At 40.2% G+C, this 14831-nt stretch overlaps 1 protein-coding gene across 1 annotated transcript in view; it reads right to left on the bottom strand.

Annotated features, from left to right (window-relative positions):
* Positions 1–14831, bottom strand: part of LOC106821456 (transcription factor SPT20 homolog) — a 39868-nt gene that overhangs the window by 15771 nt on the left and 9266 nt on the right. The window contains exons 9-18 of the mRNA XM_014826268.1: positions 13161–13314; positions 12710–12766; positions 12165–12221; positions 11397–11557; positions 10540–10723; positions 9939–10041; positions 9508–9673; positions 8829–9019; positions 8047–8363; positions 6942–7085 (exon numbers count right to left, since the gene is read on the bottom strand). Coding sequence (XP_014681754.1) covers positions 6942–7085; positions 8047–8363; positions 8829–9019; positions 9508–9673; positions 9939–10041; positions 10540–10723; positions 11397–11557; positions 12165–12221; positions 12710–12766; positions 13161–13314 — 1534 coding nt within the window. The remainder of the gene's footprint in view (positions 1–6941; positions 7086–8046; positions 8364–8828; positions 9020–9507; positions 9674–9938; positions 10042–10539; positions 10724–11396; positions 11558–12164; positions 12222–12709; positions 12767–13160; positions 13315–14831) is intronic.

Raw genomic sequence — 14831 nt, 5'->3', positions numbered from 1 at the left:
TAGTATCCTTTTAATACTTCATAGGCTTTTTTGTTAGTTATAACCTGTGCAAGCAGCTCTCATCTCGCCGTAAGCTGTCTGCTGGCCTCTTTAGTTTAGCACAGGAAAACCTGTACAAGTCTGAAGTACAGAAGTGTGAAGTACAGTGAAGCTACAGTAAAGCCTCAATTATGAATCGGTAGATATCATAATTAAACGGTATTAAATGTAAGATTACGTTTTGTCTATAAAACACAATCTAGTTTAATGTTATACTTGTTTTGTCAGTTTATTTTTTTTAACGCGAGCTCATGCAAATCCAGATTGGGGGAGCGTAACATTTGGCAGTCACTCGCCCGAATTTGGATGCCGTCACTCGAAAAATTTAGTTTTGAACCCTTGCATGAGTTTAGCATCATGTTGCCCTCAGCTATTGCTTCATGTTTTTGGCACGACTCCGCTCGCTGTTCCTTACTTAGCTGTGAAAGTGACGTCTGGATACACCGCAGGCGCGGACCATGAGTGTAGAATGTCACTCACACAGCCTTACAAGCCAGCAACCACAGCCCCCTACAAGAGCATTCACAGCTACCTTATCGGCCATTGGACTAGCCAGGTCCATAGCTGAGATAATTCATGCCCAAGTGGTTCACACGCAACTCGGTCATAGCTGCAACGAAACAGAATTAACAGAAATCATTGTCTAGTTATTTTCTCAGCCTTCTTTATGAGGTGACTAAACTGCTCTCACTTGCCATGAATTTGACTGCATGCCTTCACAACATTTTATCCCCAGTATGCAGTTAGTAACCAAATGCCTAAATGTATCATAAATATCTGCTGGTAGGAGCCTTGAGTTTAAACCTATTAGTCCTATCAGCTGGGGAAGTCCTGTGTGCCATGTATATGTCCCCCGCAGTTTGACGCTTGATTCATGCTAGGGGACAGCCCCTGGCGAGTAAAAAAAACTTGGGTAGACATTCTGCAATCATGGCAAGGCATAGGCCTGAAAATTTCAAGATGCGCGTCAACGCGATGGCTTGCAATTCATCTGCTAAATTGACCATAACTCGCACCTATTTATGACTAGGCAGGAGGTTGATTTTGGTGTCTATCCCCAGATTGATAGCGGTCAGCCGCTATCATTAAAACTGATACCCGTTAACCGAAAATGCATTGCCCATCATTGTTAAATCTAAGCATGCGCTGCCGAAAGGCCGAACACCGTATCATATAAACTGCTATAACCTTTTCGCAGACTTATTGATAGAAGAGTTAAATTTTCGTTTCTATCCCTATGTAATTTAGGGGTCCAGCGCTTATCCACTAGAGACTAATAACCAGCATTAAAACGCCACTGCCATTCACCATCAAAGTTAAGATGCCGCCACCAAATACTGACCGTCATTATTGACAACTTTTCACATATCGCTATAATACTAGCAGCATTTACAGTATACAATGCATATTATTGGCTAAAAGTAACTTTAATCTGATCACTGTTGTGCCGCCTGTCCTAACCCCTAACCGGTAAACAGTATTAAGACATGGTGTATACCGCCCTCGAAAAACGTTTCAGGGTATACTTGCGTCAACTATAGGCAGGATAAACTCCTAGCTCTTGCCATTCTGATCGAAGGAGTTTAACCACATAGCAAGACAAATCATGTTGGTGGCCCGCCCAGTTTTGAATTTTCAAAATATTGTTGTGTGTCTCGGATCGTTCCATATGGCTCAGCATTTTCCTCGGGTGATTGCGACAATACTTGCCGTGATAGCTGGAAGCCAGAATGTATTTACGCACTAGAAAACGGCTATCTTTGCCCTAACCTGACTCCAGCACAGTACTGGTGGCTCGCATTATGTCGGTCCTTGGCAATGGGTAATGACATTGCATCGGACAAAACAATGGAAAGATCTCCAGTAGACTATAGGCCGTACACTACAAATTGCATTTCCAAATATTGACTTTTGTGGTTCCCCTCCCTTGGCAGAACATGAAACATGGTTCTAACGTGTAGCTAATATGATGCCAAGCACTATATCCAACTTATCCCACTCGCGCAAAGCCACGCACACTTTACCACAATTCTCTGCTCAAATATAATTAATGCACAATTTTTTCAATTTCTTGCATTTTTTTCACTCAAGGCTGATCTTAAGCCAACAAATAAGCAGTTTTAACTAAAGGATATTTATTAGACAGCGTACTCTAAGAGATAACTTGCGGTAAACATAATTATATTATTTAATATTAAAATTGTTATTTTTACAATTCTGTATGTATTCTTATTGTTTGCACATGTTAAAATTTGCCCAATTAACAATAGTAGCTTGATGGCCATTATGATCGATATATAATCGAAATCGATCGATTATAGTCCTTCGAAATTCGCCATAATCGCATATATCGAAACACAAATTAACTCGAGTAGTCAAAAATTACCAAAAAATAAAATAAAATACCCAAAAAATTAAATAATTTTTTTTAATTACTGAAAATCGCAACATGCGACATGCATTCGGTAGCCGAAGTAGAGTGCCATCAGTGGCTAGTCCAGAGGCACACACTTCTATGAATCACTTTAACATAGGTCCTGTCGGATTGCAGCAGCGGTACTTATGTCTACCTATAGAACCATAGGACAAATTGGACAGTTGTCTTGTTTTGGTTTGACACCCCTGTCCCACAGATGTTATCCGTAAGATGCAGATTCTACTCTCCTAGCGTATTGTTGTTTACATTGTGTTGGAGAGGATATATCCAATTGGCAGCGACATAACTCGCGCTACACAAGCCTACACTATTAGAACACAACAACTTACGTACAAACACACCGGGATAACATAAACAATAAAGAACAAGTCTTGATCATGCTTTGCTTTTAAAAAACTGCTTAATGTGTTTTAATTAAAAGCATTTAAACCATTTCTTCTTTAAATTGGATATAAATACTGCTATATAGGAACAGACATTGATATACATACAGCAACCTCACAGAGTAATACATGATCATAAAAACATGATACATATTGAATGCCTATGTATAATTGTATATACAAAGTAAGATATAAATTAACATCTATGCTGATTAGTTAACCGCATTATCATCGGTTAAGCGGCAAACGATAATCGATTCATTGAAAATTCCAGGCGCATTTCCCATCACTATAAATAGTATGTTTCACTAAGTAGGCAGTTATTTGGGTTTTAAAGATTTGTTAATGGGCATGAGTCATGAAAACCCCTTAAGGTAACCTTACCAACACCATACTCCTTTTTTTCGTGGGGGGGGGCCCGTTCATACTACATATTTTACCTATGTTTTGTTTTGCCCCTCTATAATCTGGAACTGAAACCGCTTTGAATAAAATTCATCTGCCCATTTTGTAAAGTCACTCGCTGGGGGGGCGTGATGCTGCTAAAGTCTCCTTGTGGTTTTTTCTTTTCTTTTAAGGCCCACAAAACATTATATAAAATGGCAATAGGAAACTTTACGTGGGTGTCTCTTCCGGTTGTAGTCTGTGCTGTACTGTGCCTGCCCCACGACAGATAATGCCACACTTTTGTAGGAATATGGAACTGCGGGGATGTCTTGATGAAAGGACACAATGCAGAACTAGACCTCATTATTTTTTTCCCCTTGGCTAGCCAGGCCTCTGATTTGGCTTTGTAGCAGTGGCGACTCGGGATTGCACTTTTAACCGGCAGCTAAACCAAAAAAATAGAGAGCCAAACAGCCTAGAAAGTTTGCCTATCTACTCCCTGTATTTTGAATTAATCCTCAGATATTACAAAAACAAATTCGATTTGATTTGAATTTATTTTCTGTATTTTTTCCATTTACAAGTTTAAAGCAAAATAGTACAAAAATGAATCAAAGTAATAATAAACATATTCAAATTATGTGAAACAAGTAAACTATGTCATTACATAATTTAGATTATAAAATAAATTGAGAACCCAAAACCCTACAACACGATACTTGGCGAATTTTGTTATGTAACATGTTTATAAATAAATTTATAATATGCTATAAAATAAAAAACTTCATAGATTAAAGCGAAATAAAAAAATAAATATTTATGCCCTTTCTCCCCTTACCTAATGACTGGTGCCATATACCGCCACAAGTTATTGCCGCCGTCACGGATATTGCATCTTGTTTTTATTATAGTTCGATGTCAATATCCAAACCATTTTATTTATCAAGCTAATGATAGTATTACAATGATAAACATTAAAACGCAGGACTACAGCTGATTTAATAAATTTCTTTCTAATATTATTCCATATTAATTGCATGATTCTTTAATTAATCTCAATATTTTTTGCTGCTCATATATTGCCCTGTCACAGTGTGTCGTGTGCAAAGTCAGGGTACGGTGCCGACAATGCAGGCGGTACGCAGCAACGATCAGTTATTACCCGAGGTACTTTCGACTATATCAAACCGTACCAGGTTACCTCGATAGTAACCTGCTCGGCGGACATAGACCCTATACAGCACTACTCAGTTACTAGGATGAGCCTCAAGGGGAAAATCAAGCTTGTAATTTTGTACATAAAGCGTGCGGAGAAAAGCATAAGTAATTAATAATAGCAACATGTTAGCAGCAATGCTGTAGGCCTACTTCATAATAACGTGCGTCTAACTTAAGTTTAGTCTTCACTGCTAGCCCTCTTCTAGTAACTATAGCCACGCCAGTTTGCCGCTGTACGCGGAACTAGTATACGTTACTACTACTTGAGCAGCTTGTCTACTCTTACTTTTTTGAGTCGTACGGCGTCGGCCTGCTGCAGCCAGTTAACTTAAGTCCAGTGGGTTGCTACACTAAAGAGCTTACATATGTAAGCCGTTTTAAATATATGTAACATTCTAATCAGGATCGCAAACCTCCAGTTTCTGCTTTGCCCAGCTAATCCCCGCTGTTGCCCTTTGCCGTAGAATCTGTTAAAATACTTCGGTCAGCATTTGCTGCGTGAATCAGCATCTCGTAGGCAAGGCACCCCACCACCTGCATCATCGCGATTCCAGCGGAGTGCCACAGTGGCAGTAGACTCCATGCAGCATGGCGATGAAATTGGTTTCGCAATTTCAGCTTAGACATGCCTGCCCCACTAAATCATTCCACAATTACAACCACTCCCCGTCAGAAACGGTAGTCAAGTTAAATGCTTTGAAAGGTGCTAATTTCACTTCTCATGAAAGCACCAGGGTCCCCGAACAATAACACAGTATTCAAATGGCCTCCGTCGGGCGCAGTCATTGCTGGAGTCGCTTGAGCAACAACATAGTGCAACATAGCGTAGATACGGGCCTCTTTCGCATTGGCACTTATTTACCCTTCGCCTCTTTAGCACATGCCGTTGCAACGCGGACCTAATTGGACAAATTCTCCGTCATGTTACTACGCGTTGTCGTGAATAATAATGCTGAATAGTTTCCTTAATCTTTCCAACCAAATTACTAAAAACGTCGAGGCGCCTCAGACGGGGATAAGCTTGAAAATCGTTGTTTCATATGTTTACCCCTATTTACAAACGATTTTCATGCTTCTGCGCGCGGGAGATCACAAGACTGAACGCAACGGACAGGACGCCATATAGTCTACAGGGGAAGCATTCTTTGATGCCAATTGGGGCGCATAGCAAAAGTACCAGGCCCTCTTGGCTACTGACAGGAAATGAAAGCAAGTGTCTCGGAGAATGATTGCGTTAGAAAGTGCAACAGCCTGACTTGCCGAGTTTTCGCTACCTCATCAGGTATCCTGTTGCATGACTTTGAGCCGATTGAACGAACAGTAAGAGCGAGCAGAATGAAAGACATTTAAGCATACTGGGCTACATCATTTATCATTGTTCAATTTGGAAAGCGACCTGGTGGCGAGCTGATCCGGGAAGGGACGATTCGGCAACTACACTTGGCAAACTAGTTGAGGCTAATCCTGCTTACTTCGCCGACATTGACAAAAATCGACCAACCTACCTTTGCCTGGACGGTTCCATATACCTGGCAAGACATGCAAATTCTGCCTGAGACGAGCCACCAGCTACTTATGCAAAACTTTCTGGAATGGGTGGGCTCTCGCTGATCGAAGCGTCGATCGCGTGCCAACGTTCAACACCCGCTGCAAGGGACATGTGCTATAGAGCAAAACGATAAAAACGCTCCTCAAAGAGAGTGGGGGTGGTATCACTTGGTAGCAACCAGGACAGAAGGCAATACGTTACGACAATCGGAATATCGACTTCACCATGAAAATGCATGTCTGTTAACACCCTAATTAACCTATGAAGTATTAAAAGGATACTAGACTCTAGGATTTTACTGCATACAACTGTAACAAATGTTCTATACCAACACGTACTTGTTACCAGATACCTAATTTAATTGTTATAATTAATTATACATCAACGCTACGAAATTTGAACGACGCCATTGACACCCACAACCGTGCTGCCACCCTGAAAAATTTGCGCATTTCCCAATATATTTTGCACATTACAGACCGAGGGCTAATCACAAAGGTGCAATTATATTTATACCTAAATGCTATTTAACCAAACGATGTTCATTTTAGGACAAATTTATCCATAATATAACTGAAACTATGTCGTTTATAAGATATTACAATCTTTTTGCTTTTATATGAATAAATAAGAAACACCCTCGGTCTGTAGGCCTTGGCTGAAAAGTAATTTTGCCCAAATTTTCAGATCGTGCGCTTTGAGTGGCGCCACCGTCGTTGTAATCAAACTGTAGTTGTTAGTTTTAAAGCATTTTAAACAAAAAAATATTTCTAATGGTGATTGAACCATGAAACCTTTTATGTAGCGTAATTTTAACCTAAATTAACTGAAAATAACCCTAGAACCTAGAGTAAAGGATCCCTTTAAATAAGTAGGAGCTAGCATAAATTACATGTGCAGCATTGTACAGGGCTGGAAAAACACTCACCTGAGGAGTGTTGTGTGGGGAAGAGCCTACAGCAGAGCTGGTGGTCATGATATTTGGCATGATGATACCCTGCTGGCCACTCACCATTGCCAGTGAGATTGGTACAGCTATACTGCCAGGCACTGACGCTCCAGTCATCGATATCTAAGTGATTGCCAAACGCTGTCAATAATACTGCTCAACATTTAATATAATTATAACACAATTATAACATAATTCTAACACAATGCTGTTGAGCAACAGTGCATACCTACTGCCACATTACCTAGGTGATTAAGTTTCTTTTTGGTTTTCACCCGATCACAATCACGTTGTTAGCACGGAATATGACACACTTGCTGATACCTGTTAACTCTAGACCTCTACAACACTATAAAGATTTTCAACTGCTATATACTTTCACTAAATGAAAGTGTCAATGACACTGTAGCTCACCTTGGGTGTGATAGAAGAGGGAGGGGGGGATATATAAAGCAAGAGTATATATGGGAGGACTCCCATTATATAGCATATCTCCCATTATATATTCTTGATAATGATATATGCAAGTATATAAAATAAAAAAAATCGAATGAATTTAGATGGCCATTTTCATTTTTGCCAAAAAGTGGGCGTCGCTCGAAAGTAGGTCGACTGGCGTGCTCCAAAATAGAAAGTTCAAATCTCTCCCATAGGAGTAACAACTGTATTCAATTTGAAACATGTGGGTCAAATGGTTCTTGAGTTATCGTTGACCGTAGGCAGACACTGAAATGCATAGTGAAATTGCCAAAATCTACCTAATTTGCATAATTTAATAAAAATATCAAAACACGTGTGACATGTTTTGGGGCCAGTCCATATTCATTCACATACTACAAATGAGCAAAATCCATTGAACCTGAATTGACTTGACTGACTGGCAATAGCTCATTATTAAAATAATCTCGTTATAAAGCTCGCTAAAAATTATCTTGTTCTTGTTGTCACACAATCTATGTATATGAAGTGATACAACAGGGATACAACAGTGATACAACAGTGATGCAACTTTGCAAACTATGGGTCACCAACATATGCACATCGGTGATGAGAGATTTTTGATAAGTTATTACAGACGTTATACCTGTACATTTTGAATGCCTGCTGCTTGGAGTGATTGTAGCAGGTTAACATTCTGTGGAAGTCCAAGACTAGCTAGATTGATGCTTGTACCCAATGGAGGTGGTTGCTGTTGTTGCTGTTGCTGCTGCTGTTGTTGTTGTTGTTGCCGCTGCTGTTGTTGTTGCTGTTGTTGAGGATGTTGATGTTGTTGTTGTTGTGGTTGTTGTTGGTGAATGTGTTGTTGCTGTGGTTGTTGATGATGTTGTTGTTGTTGCTGCTGCTGTTGCTGAAGATGTAGTTGATTCTGTTCAACAGAGGGTGACATCGCTACACCTAGGGCTAAACAGAAGTCAGATATGTAGATTATCAAAACACAATTTCTGCTACACTGCAGAATAGTTACTGACTGATTACACACTGTTAGGCCATATGCATGTTTAACTGAAGCCACACAGGAAATTCAACCAAACTCAAAATGTTTGAATATGAATTGTATAAAGACCCTTTGCAGATAAGTAAAATGGGATAAATTTGAAAAAGCTGGTTATGTACATATGCATAACCTCAAGAAATGTTTCACACAAATATTAGGTGGGACGGTGGGTATATGACTATGACAGAAACATACATATAACCAAGTAAGAAAAAACTGTGTAGTAGAAGTAAGAAGTGGAACACATGTAAATCAAATATTATAAATACCAGGTTTAAACAGCATAGGAAGTGGGTAAGTCCTGTAGCTCCTGGCAAAGTGGTCATACTTATACTTACATGTTGCATTGAAAATGGGAATGATAATCTCACCTGGAATATTCCCAAAGCCTGATACATTAGGCTGGGTCGGAGTGATGTCACCAGTGAGCTTTGGCGTTGGAGTTCTTGTTAAAGGTGGTGGAGTCGTCACAGGGTTCAGTACAGTAGCTTGACTGTAGCTGGGAGGTTGCCCTGGCAACAGCAGTGGGTTCCCACTAGACACAGGGGACACACTTGAAGGCCTAAACACAAACAAGAGATCATTTAATGCTTATTCACATAGAAATATATTTGTGTTTTTCGTCACCGAACAGTCTGATTGTTAGTAAATTGTGTTAATAACCAAACAATTGTTAGTTATGAAATGCTTTGTGCAGGCATGAAAATAGGTAATTCTAAAAATTCCCCCATCCGATAATTTCTCAACAGATTTGCATCGATCTGCCAAGTGAAAAAATTGGAAACGAAAATCATGAATCCATGGAAGATTCTCATGACTGATTGTACCATGTTTTATCTTCAAGAAGAGCCATTCTTTTAATATTTTTTATATAAAACACCAATCTATACCCAAACATATATCACACATTATGATTTGCTATGCCGTCTGTGTGACACGGCACTCTTTGGTATTACACGTAACTCGTGTATTTCTTGCTCGACACTCACGCGTTCAGGAACCACCAGGTTTCAGTTTTTCCCAGACAGCTGCAAACAGAGGAAGACATACCGTGACAGAGTGCCACTGTGCTGAGACAGCTGTCTAATGAGCTGCTTGCGCGGGGGCGGTGACATCATCAAAGGTAACGTTTGGTCCTGTGGCGATGCAATCTGCAGTCCATGTCCCAGCATCGTGCCCTGCACAGAAGTGGGCAGCATAGTCTGCCCCATAGTGCCTGCTCACATAGAAACATTCTCACGCATTACTGGTAGGTGTGAGCAGTTCTGTTAATTGCCAGCAAAGTTTCTTCTTACATTGACAAAACTGTAACAAGGCTATAGCAATTAGCTTAAAGGGGTCCTTATCCAGCAATCTGTCCAATAGCACCTGGTCACATAAAGACCCTCCCTTTATCACCACTGCCAAGTCCATGATCCGTGGCTTAATCGTGAGCAGTAATGACAACGGTTAAACAGATAGGAACAACAGCATGTACGTACCACACAGCTGAGGTGGAGGACTGGTCAATGATGTGCCACCAGGTAAGGTTGCCTGTAAAAGCGGCAGCCGCATCTGTGTCTTCATAGGCTTCGTGAATGGACCCTGGTATAGGATAACAACAGATGTCACTGTTATTATCTTGTTACTATGTTGTCTTATGTGTGTTGTAGTAATGTATCGATGTATATACAATCACTAACACTAATGGAATAATACAACGGCTTTCACAAGCATAAACTAGTTAGGCCCTGTGTATCCAACAAGATATGGTGAGACATTCACATTTTAATCAATAGGGTAAGCAAGTAAGTACTATATAGTCAGTGAAATTTGATGGTGCCACTTAATTTCAGCCATGACATTTGACCTATTACTGAATTTGATCTGACCTAATCAGTCACTTCTAATACGATTATGTGCCCAACGTTGGCTGCTTTTGCCCCAGATTTTACCTTACCCAAGCACAGACCATAAGGAAGCTCCATACATAACTTTGTACCTAGATCCTGGGTATTACTCCTGACACACGTTTGTTAACTCTGTTGCTTCCACGGCACAGTCGTAAAATACCCAGGCCTCGATGGGTTACATAGCACATACCTTTGCACCAAGACCCGGGGGTGGGCCCGTAGTTAGGGTTCTGCCACCATGGCTGAGGCTAACCAACGGCTCTTGTCCAGGAACGAATGTACGAATCTTCACAGGATGTCGCCCCTCGTCTGTAAATAACTGCTGAAACTGTTTCGTATATTTCTCGGCAGCCAACTTAGTTCCGAGAGTGAACCTGGAAAAGAAGACATGTTGCACATGTTACACAAACCCTTAACGCATTCGTCTATATGCAACTACGCCAAACCTAAGCGATGGTTTAGCGATTTGATTCCATATTCTCAAATAGGTTCTTATAGGTTATTCACTTGAAGTTAAATGTAATTTTCAGGCAATAAATTTAAAAGGACCCATGGACATTTTCATTATAAAATCCCACAGGAAAACACACACACGCATGTAGGCATACACACACGCACACATGCACACACATACACACACATACATGCACTTATGCATGCACGCACACGCACGTATGCATGCACGCACACGCACGCATGCACACCACACACACACACTTCTAAACACATATATAGACATGTGTTAATGCACACCATGCAACACAGCAGAGCTCATACGGAAAATATTTTAGGAATGGACGACATTTTATACTTCACAGCGATACATACACAACAAAAATTCAAATCCATATCAAAAACACTTAGGTACCTGTAGGTGCTCTATTTGTAATCCTACAGTCCTCATATATGCACTAAAACAGTACTGGGATGACATTGGATACATGGGATTATCATGTCAGAGTATATCGTGGTTATACATCATCAATAACGGCAAAGTAGCTAGATTCTCTATACAAATTATCCGCAGCATCCGTGATAGGTCTATACCTGCAGCCCTGCGGTCGAGCACACTCGGTGGCGCCATCTGGGTCGACGTGCAGCTCGCCGGTGTAGACGCCGTCGCTGAGTTGCTGTTGTATAGTGATCTGTGCACACTGCACCTTGCCAGGTGACTTCTCTGTCTCGAGAATGTGCTCGGCAACGACCAGCTGCCGACGCAAACGCACAACATGCACAGTTACAGGGTATATATGTGCGTGCATGCGTGAATGAAGTGTATATATTTGCGCGTATCAAAACACATTGCAAACAATAACAGCATGGAGCATTGTAGTGCAAACATATGCATATATGTATGAATTGGTTAACATCATGAACATAGTGAACAACAAACAGCAGCCTTTGTGTATATCACAGAGGAAACGTGAGGTGATCATCAACATCCGAGATGCTGCAGTATGAACGGCTTCACACCGACTCCATACTCAGTTAAAAGATGGTGACAACTGCTTATTCCTAATCTCATAACATAAAACCCTTATTTTATTATACCTAGACCGAAATCTCAATTGAAAGAAATCCAATTTAGTTGCAAGTTGCTGTTTGGAGTTGTAAATATCAAAATAAATAATTGAGTGTAGTTCATAAATCAGGGACTCCCTGAAATAGGTGTCATTAAAACATCTGAGCATTTGTCCCAGAGGTTCTGTGCCTCTATGACAGATGATGCTATAGGTTTTTAGAACTCGCTCTAAGACCATGAAATCGTGTTATGAAATATTGTAATACTAAACGCCTTGATCAGCTGAATCGTACCTGCTGGTTTTCAGATGAACTGCTGGGCTTCTCTATTGCCTTAGCATATTTTAAAACCTGCAACAGATAACCATAACAATGCATTCATGCATATCAGAAGCAATTATAATCATGATTATAGTGTCATTCAGTTTAAATTAATATATAATTAAAAAAAAATATTAAAATTAAAAGTTAGTTGTCAAGAGCTTCTTCTTCTTATGCTGTCCCTCGGTGTCGAGGATGTCATTGATGTCTTGGTTAAGTTGGGACCAAACACCAAAAGCATGTGCAAGAAATTTAAGTGCTAACTAATTTGCACAGAGTTAGTTAGCACTCACTGGGTTCCAACTCCCATTATCCAGCAGAGAGCGGATGGTATAAGATGTCAACAGCTGGATTACAATAAATAGGCATGTTAAGTCTTGGTAATGTTAGCAAGGTTAGTTCTAGCCAGGCTAGACCTTAGAGAGGTAATGTTATATCTTTTTAAAAGTAGCACCAGTTTTGCAATTGTTCATATGAAGAGGTATAATATAAAAATCAAAAATGTAAATGCACATTACATCAACTGCTTCAGGGGATATTAGCTCAATCTCCTTCTGTTTCCAAGAATCCACCACCTAAAGAACAACACAACATGTACAGCTTGATTGTGCAGTAATTAGCTATCATGCTATGCATAACATTTGTTTTCTGACCATTTCTCACCTACTTATTACAGTAGAACACCAGTTAACCATCAGAGGGTATGTAAATATTACCAGACTACGCATAATGCCTCACATATAAATGTTGAAAGTAAAATTGGTAAAATCGTAGACACAAACCACTGGAACCCCAAGGAGCCAAATTTGCAGTAGTTTGGTTGTTTGGCACTAACAAATACACATTCATGTATAAGCAGTTTGCGATAACGAATAGTCCATCGCACTACTGTTATTTCATATCGAACAATACCATAAGTGGCGCAAGTGAAGCCACAGATCTCATGAAACCAAGCAGTGATAGATTTACCATTTTTCCGATCTTCAAATTGACTGGTGCTGCAGTCTTGAGCTTGTCCTTGCGCTGGGCGACAAAGTCGTGGAGACGTAGCGAAGGAGGGGCCGCACAGGAAGCAAATCGACGCCGTCTGTTCACCGCCATTTGAGAAAACCTCTTCACTGATCTAACATGTTGGTGACTAACAATAAAGAACTCACCTAGTTGCATGACGGGCTGCGATGTGACAACGGTTGGTGCCGGGGAAGTGTCCTTCTGCAACATGGCGCTGAGAAGCAACTGCTGTGCCTGAGGCGGTTGCGCAGACTGCTGCAAGCAACCATGAAACATAAATCATGCAAAGCTTGTGCTAGTATGTTTAGAATTGTGTGACAGCTTAAAGTTATGAAATATTGAATGAAGGTTTAAAGGAATTGTGGAGTGAGTAAATATTGGGTGGGTGCGGGGGTGGAGAGACTACACATGTAATGACATATTTGTCACTTAAACACAATCTCCTGAAGTAGTAAAAAGCAAACACAAAATAAATCATAAAAACAAGGTGACATTTTGAATTAATTGTACATACGTGTCATTTTAGGACAATACTGTAATGAAAGCTAAAACTGTTACTGTAAATGGCAGTTTACTGTGATTGAGAACAACATCATTGGGAAATTTTACGAGAGGCCGAAACACGCTATTTAACCATAAATTTCACATTAATTCAACAAGAAAATCACTGGTTGGTATCCACTTAAGGCGGTGGTTCCGTTTGCCACTGAACTATTTATCTGCAACCTTGTCAAAATTGATCGAATGATTGGCCCTCCTTTGATGGACTTTTGCATGAAGTTGTCCAGGGAGTTGAGTAAGATTCGGTTCCTCAGGCTTAATCAGCTCCATATCAGAGTAGCTTCTCTCAACCGGTTGGTGTTGATATTGGAGTTCAATGCAGTTGCATTAGAAAAAGCAAGTTAACATACATCTCTTTAGCAGTACGACGATTTTGAAGAGACTTTTTTGGTCCTTACCCAAAGAATATTTTTTGGCAGAAACCCTGGTATAAAACCATATTCTAATCGCTCATATTTATCCTGTAATTGGTACATTGGCTTATTACTAGAGTGACATAGTTATCTTATACTCCATAGTGCATTCTATGACATATCGTTTAAATGTATATCGTTTAAATATATATCTTTTAGGTGGTATCTAGCGTGATTCTCTTACTAGGTAAACCCATGAACATCTCACTTTCACATGTTAGATCAGTGAAGAGGTTTTCTCAAATGGCGGTGAACAGACGGCGTCGATTTGCTTCCTGTGCGGCCCCTCCTTCGCTACGTCTCCACGACTTTGTCGCCCAGCGCAAGGACAAGCTCAAGACTGCAGCACCAGTCAATTTGAAGATCGGAAAAATGGTAAATCTATCACTGCTTGGTTTCATGAGATCTGTGGCTTCACTTGTGCCACTTATGGTATTGTTCGATATGAAATAACAGTAGTGCGATGGACTATTCGTTATCGCAAACTGCTTTACATGAATGTGTATTTGTTAGTGCCAAACTACTGCAAATTGGGCTCCTTGGAGTTCCAGTGGCTTGTGTCTACCATTTTACCAATTTTACTTTCAACATTTATATGTGAGGCATTATGCGTAGTCTGGTAATATTTACATACCCTCTGATGGTTAACTGGTGT

Source organism: Priapulus caudatus, unplaced genomic scaffold (genome assembly GCF_000485595.1).
Source record: "Priapulus caudatus unplaced genomic scaffold, Priapulus_caudatus-5.0.1 Scaffold74, whole genome shotgun sequence".
In the NCBI taxonomy this organism is placed as follows: Eukaryota; Metazoa; Priapulida; class Priapulimorpha; order Priapulimorphida; family Priapulidae; genus Priapulus; species Priapulus caudatus.
Note: the sequence above shows the minus strand (reverse complement) of the source record. Positions and strands in the feature narration are given on the sequence as shown.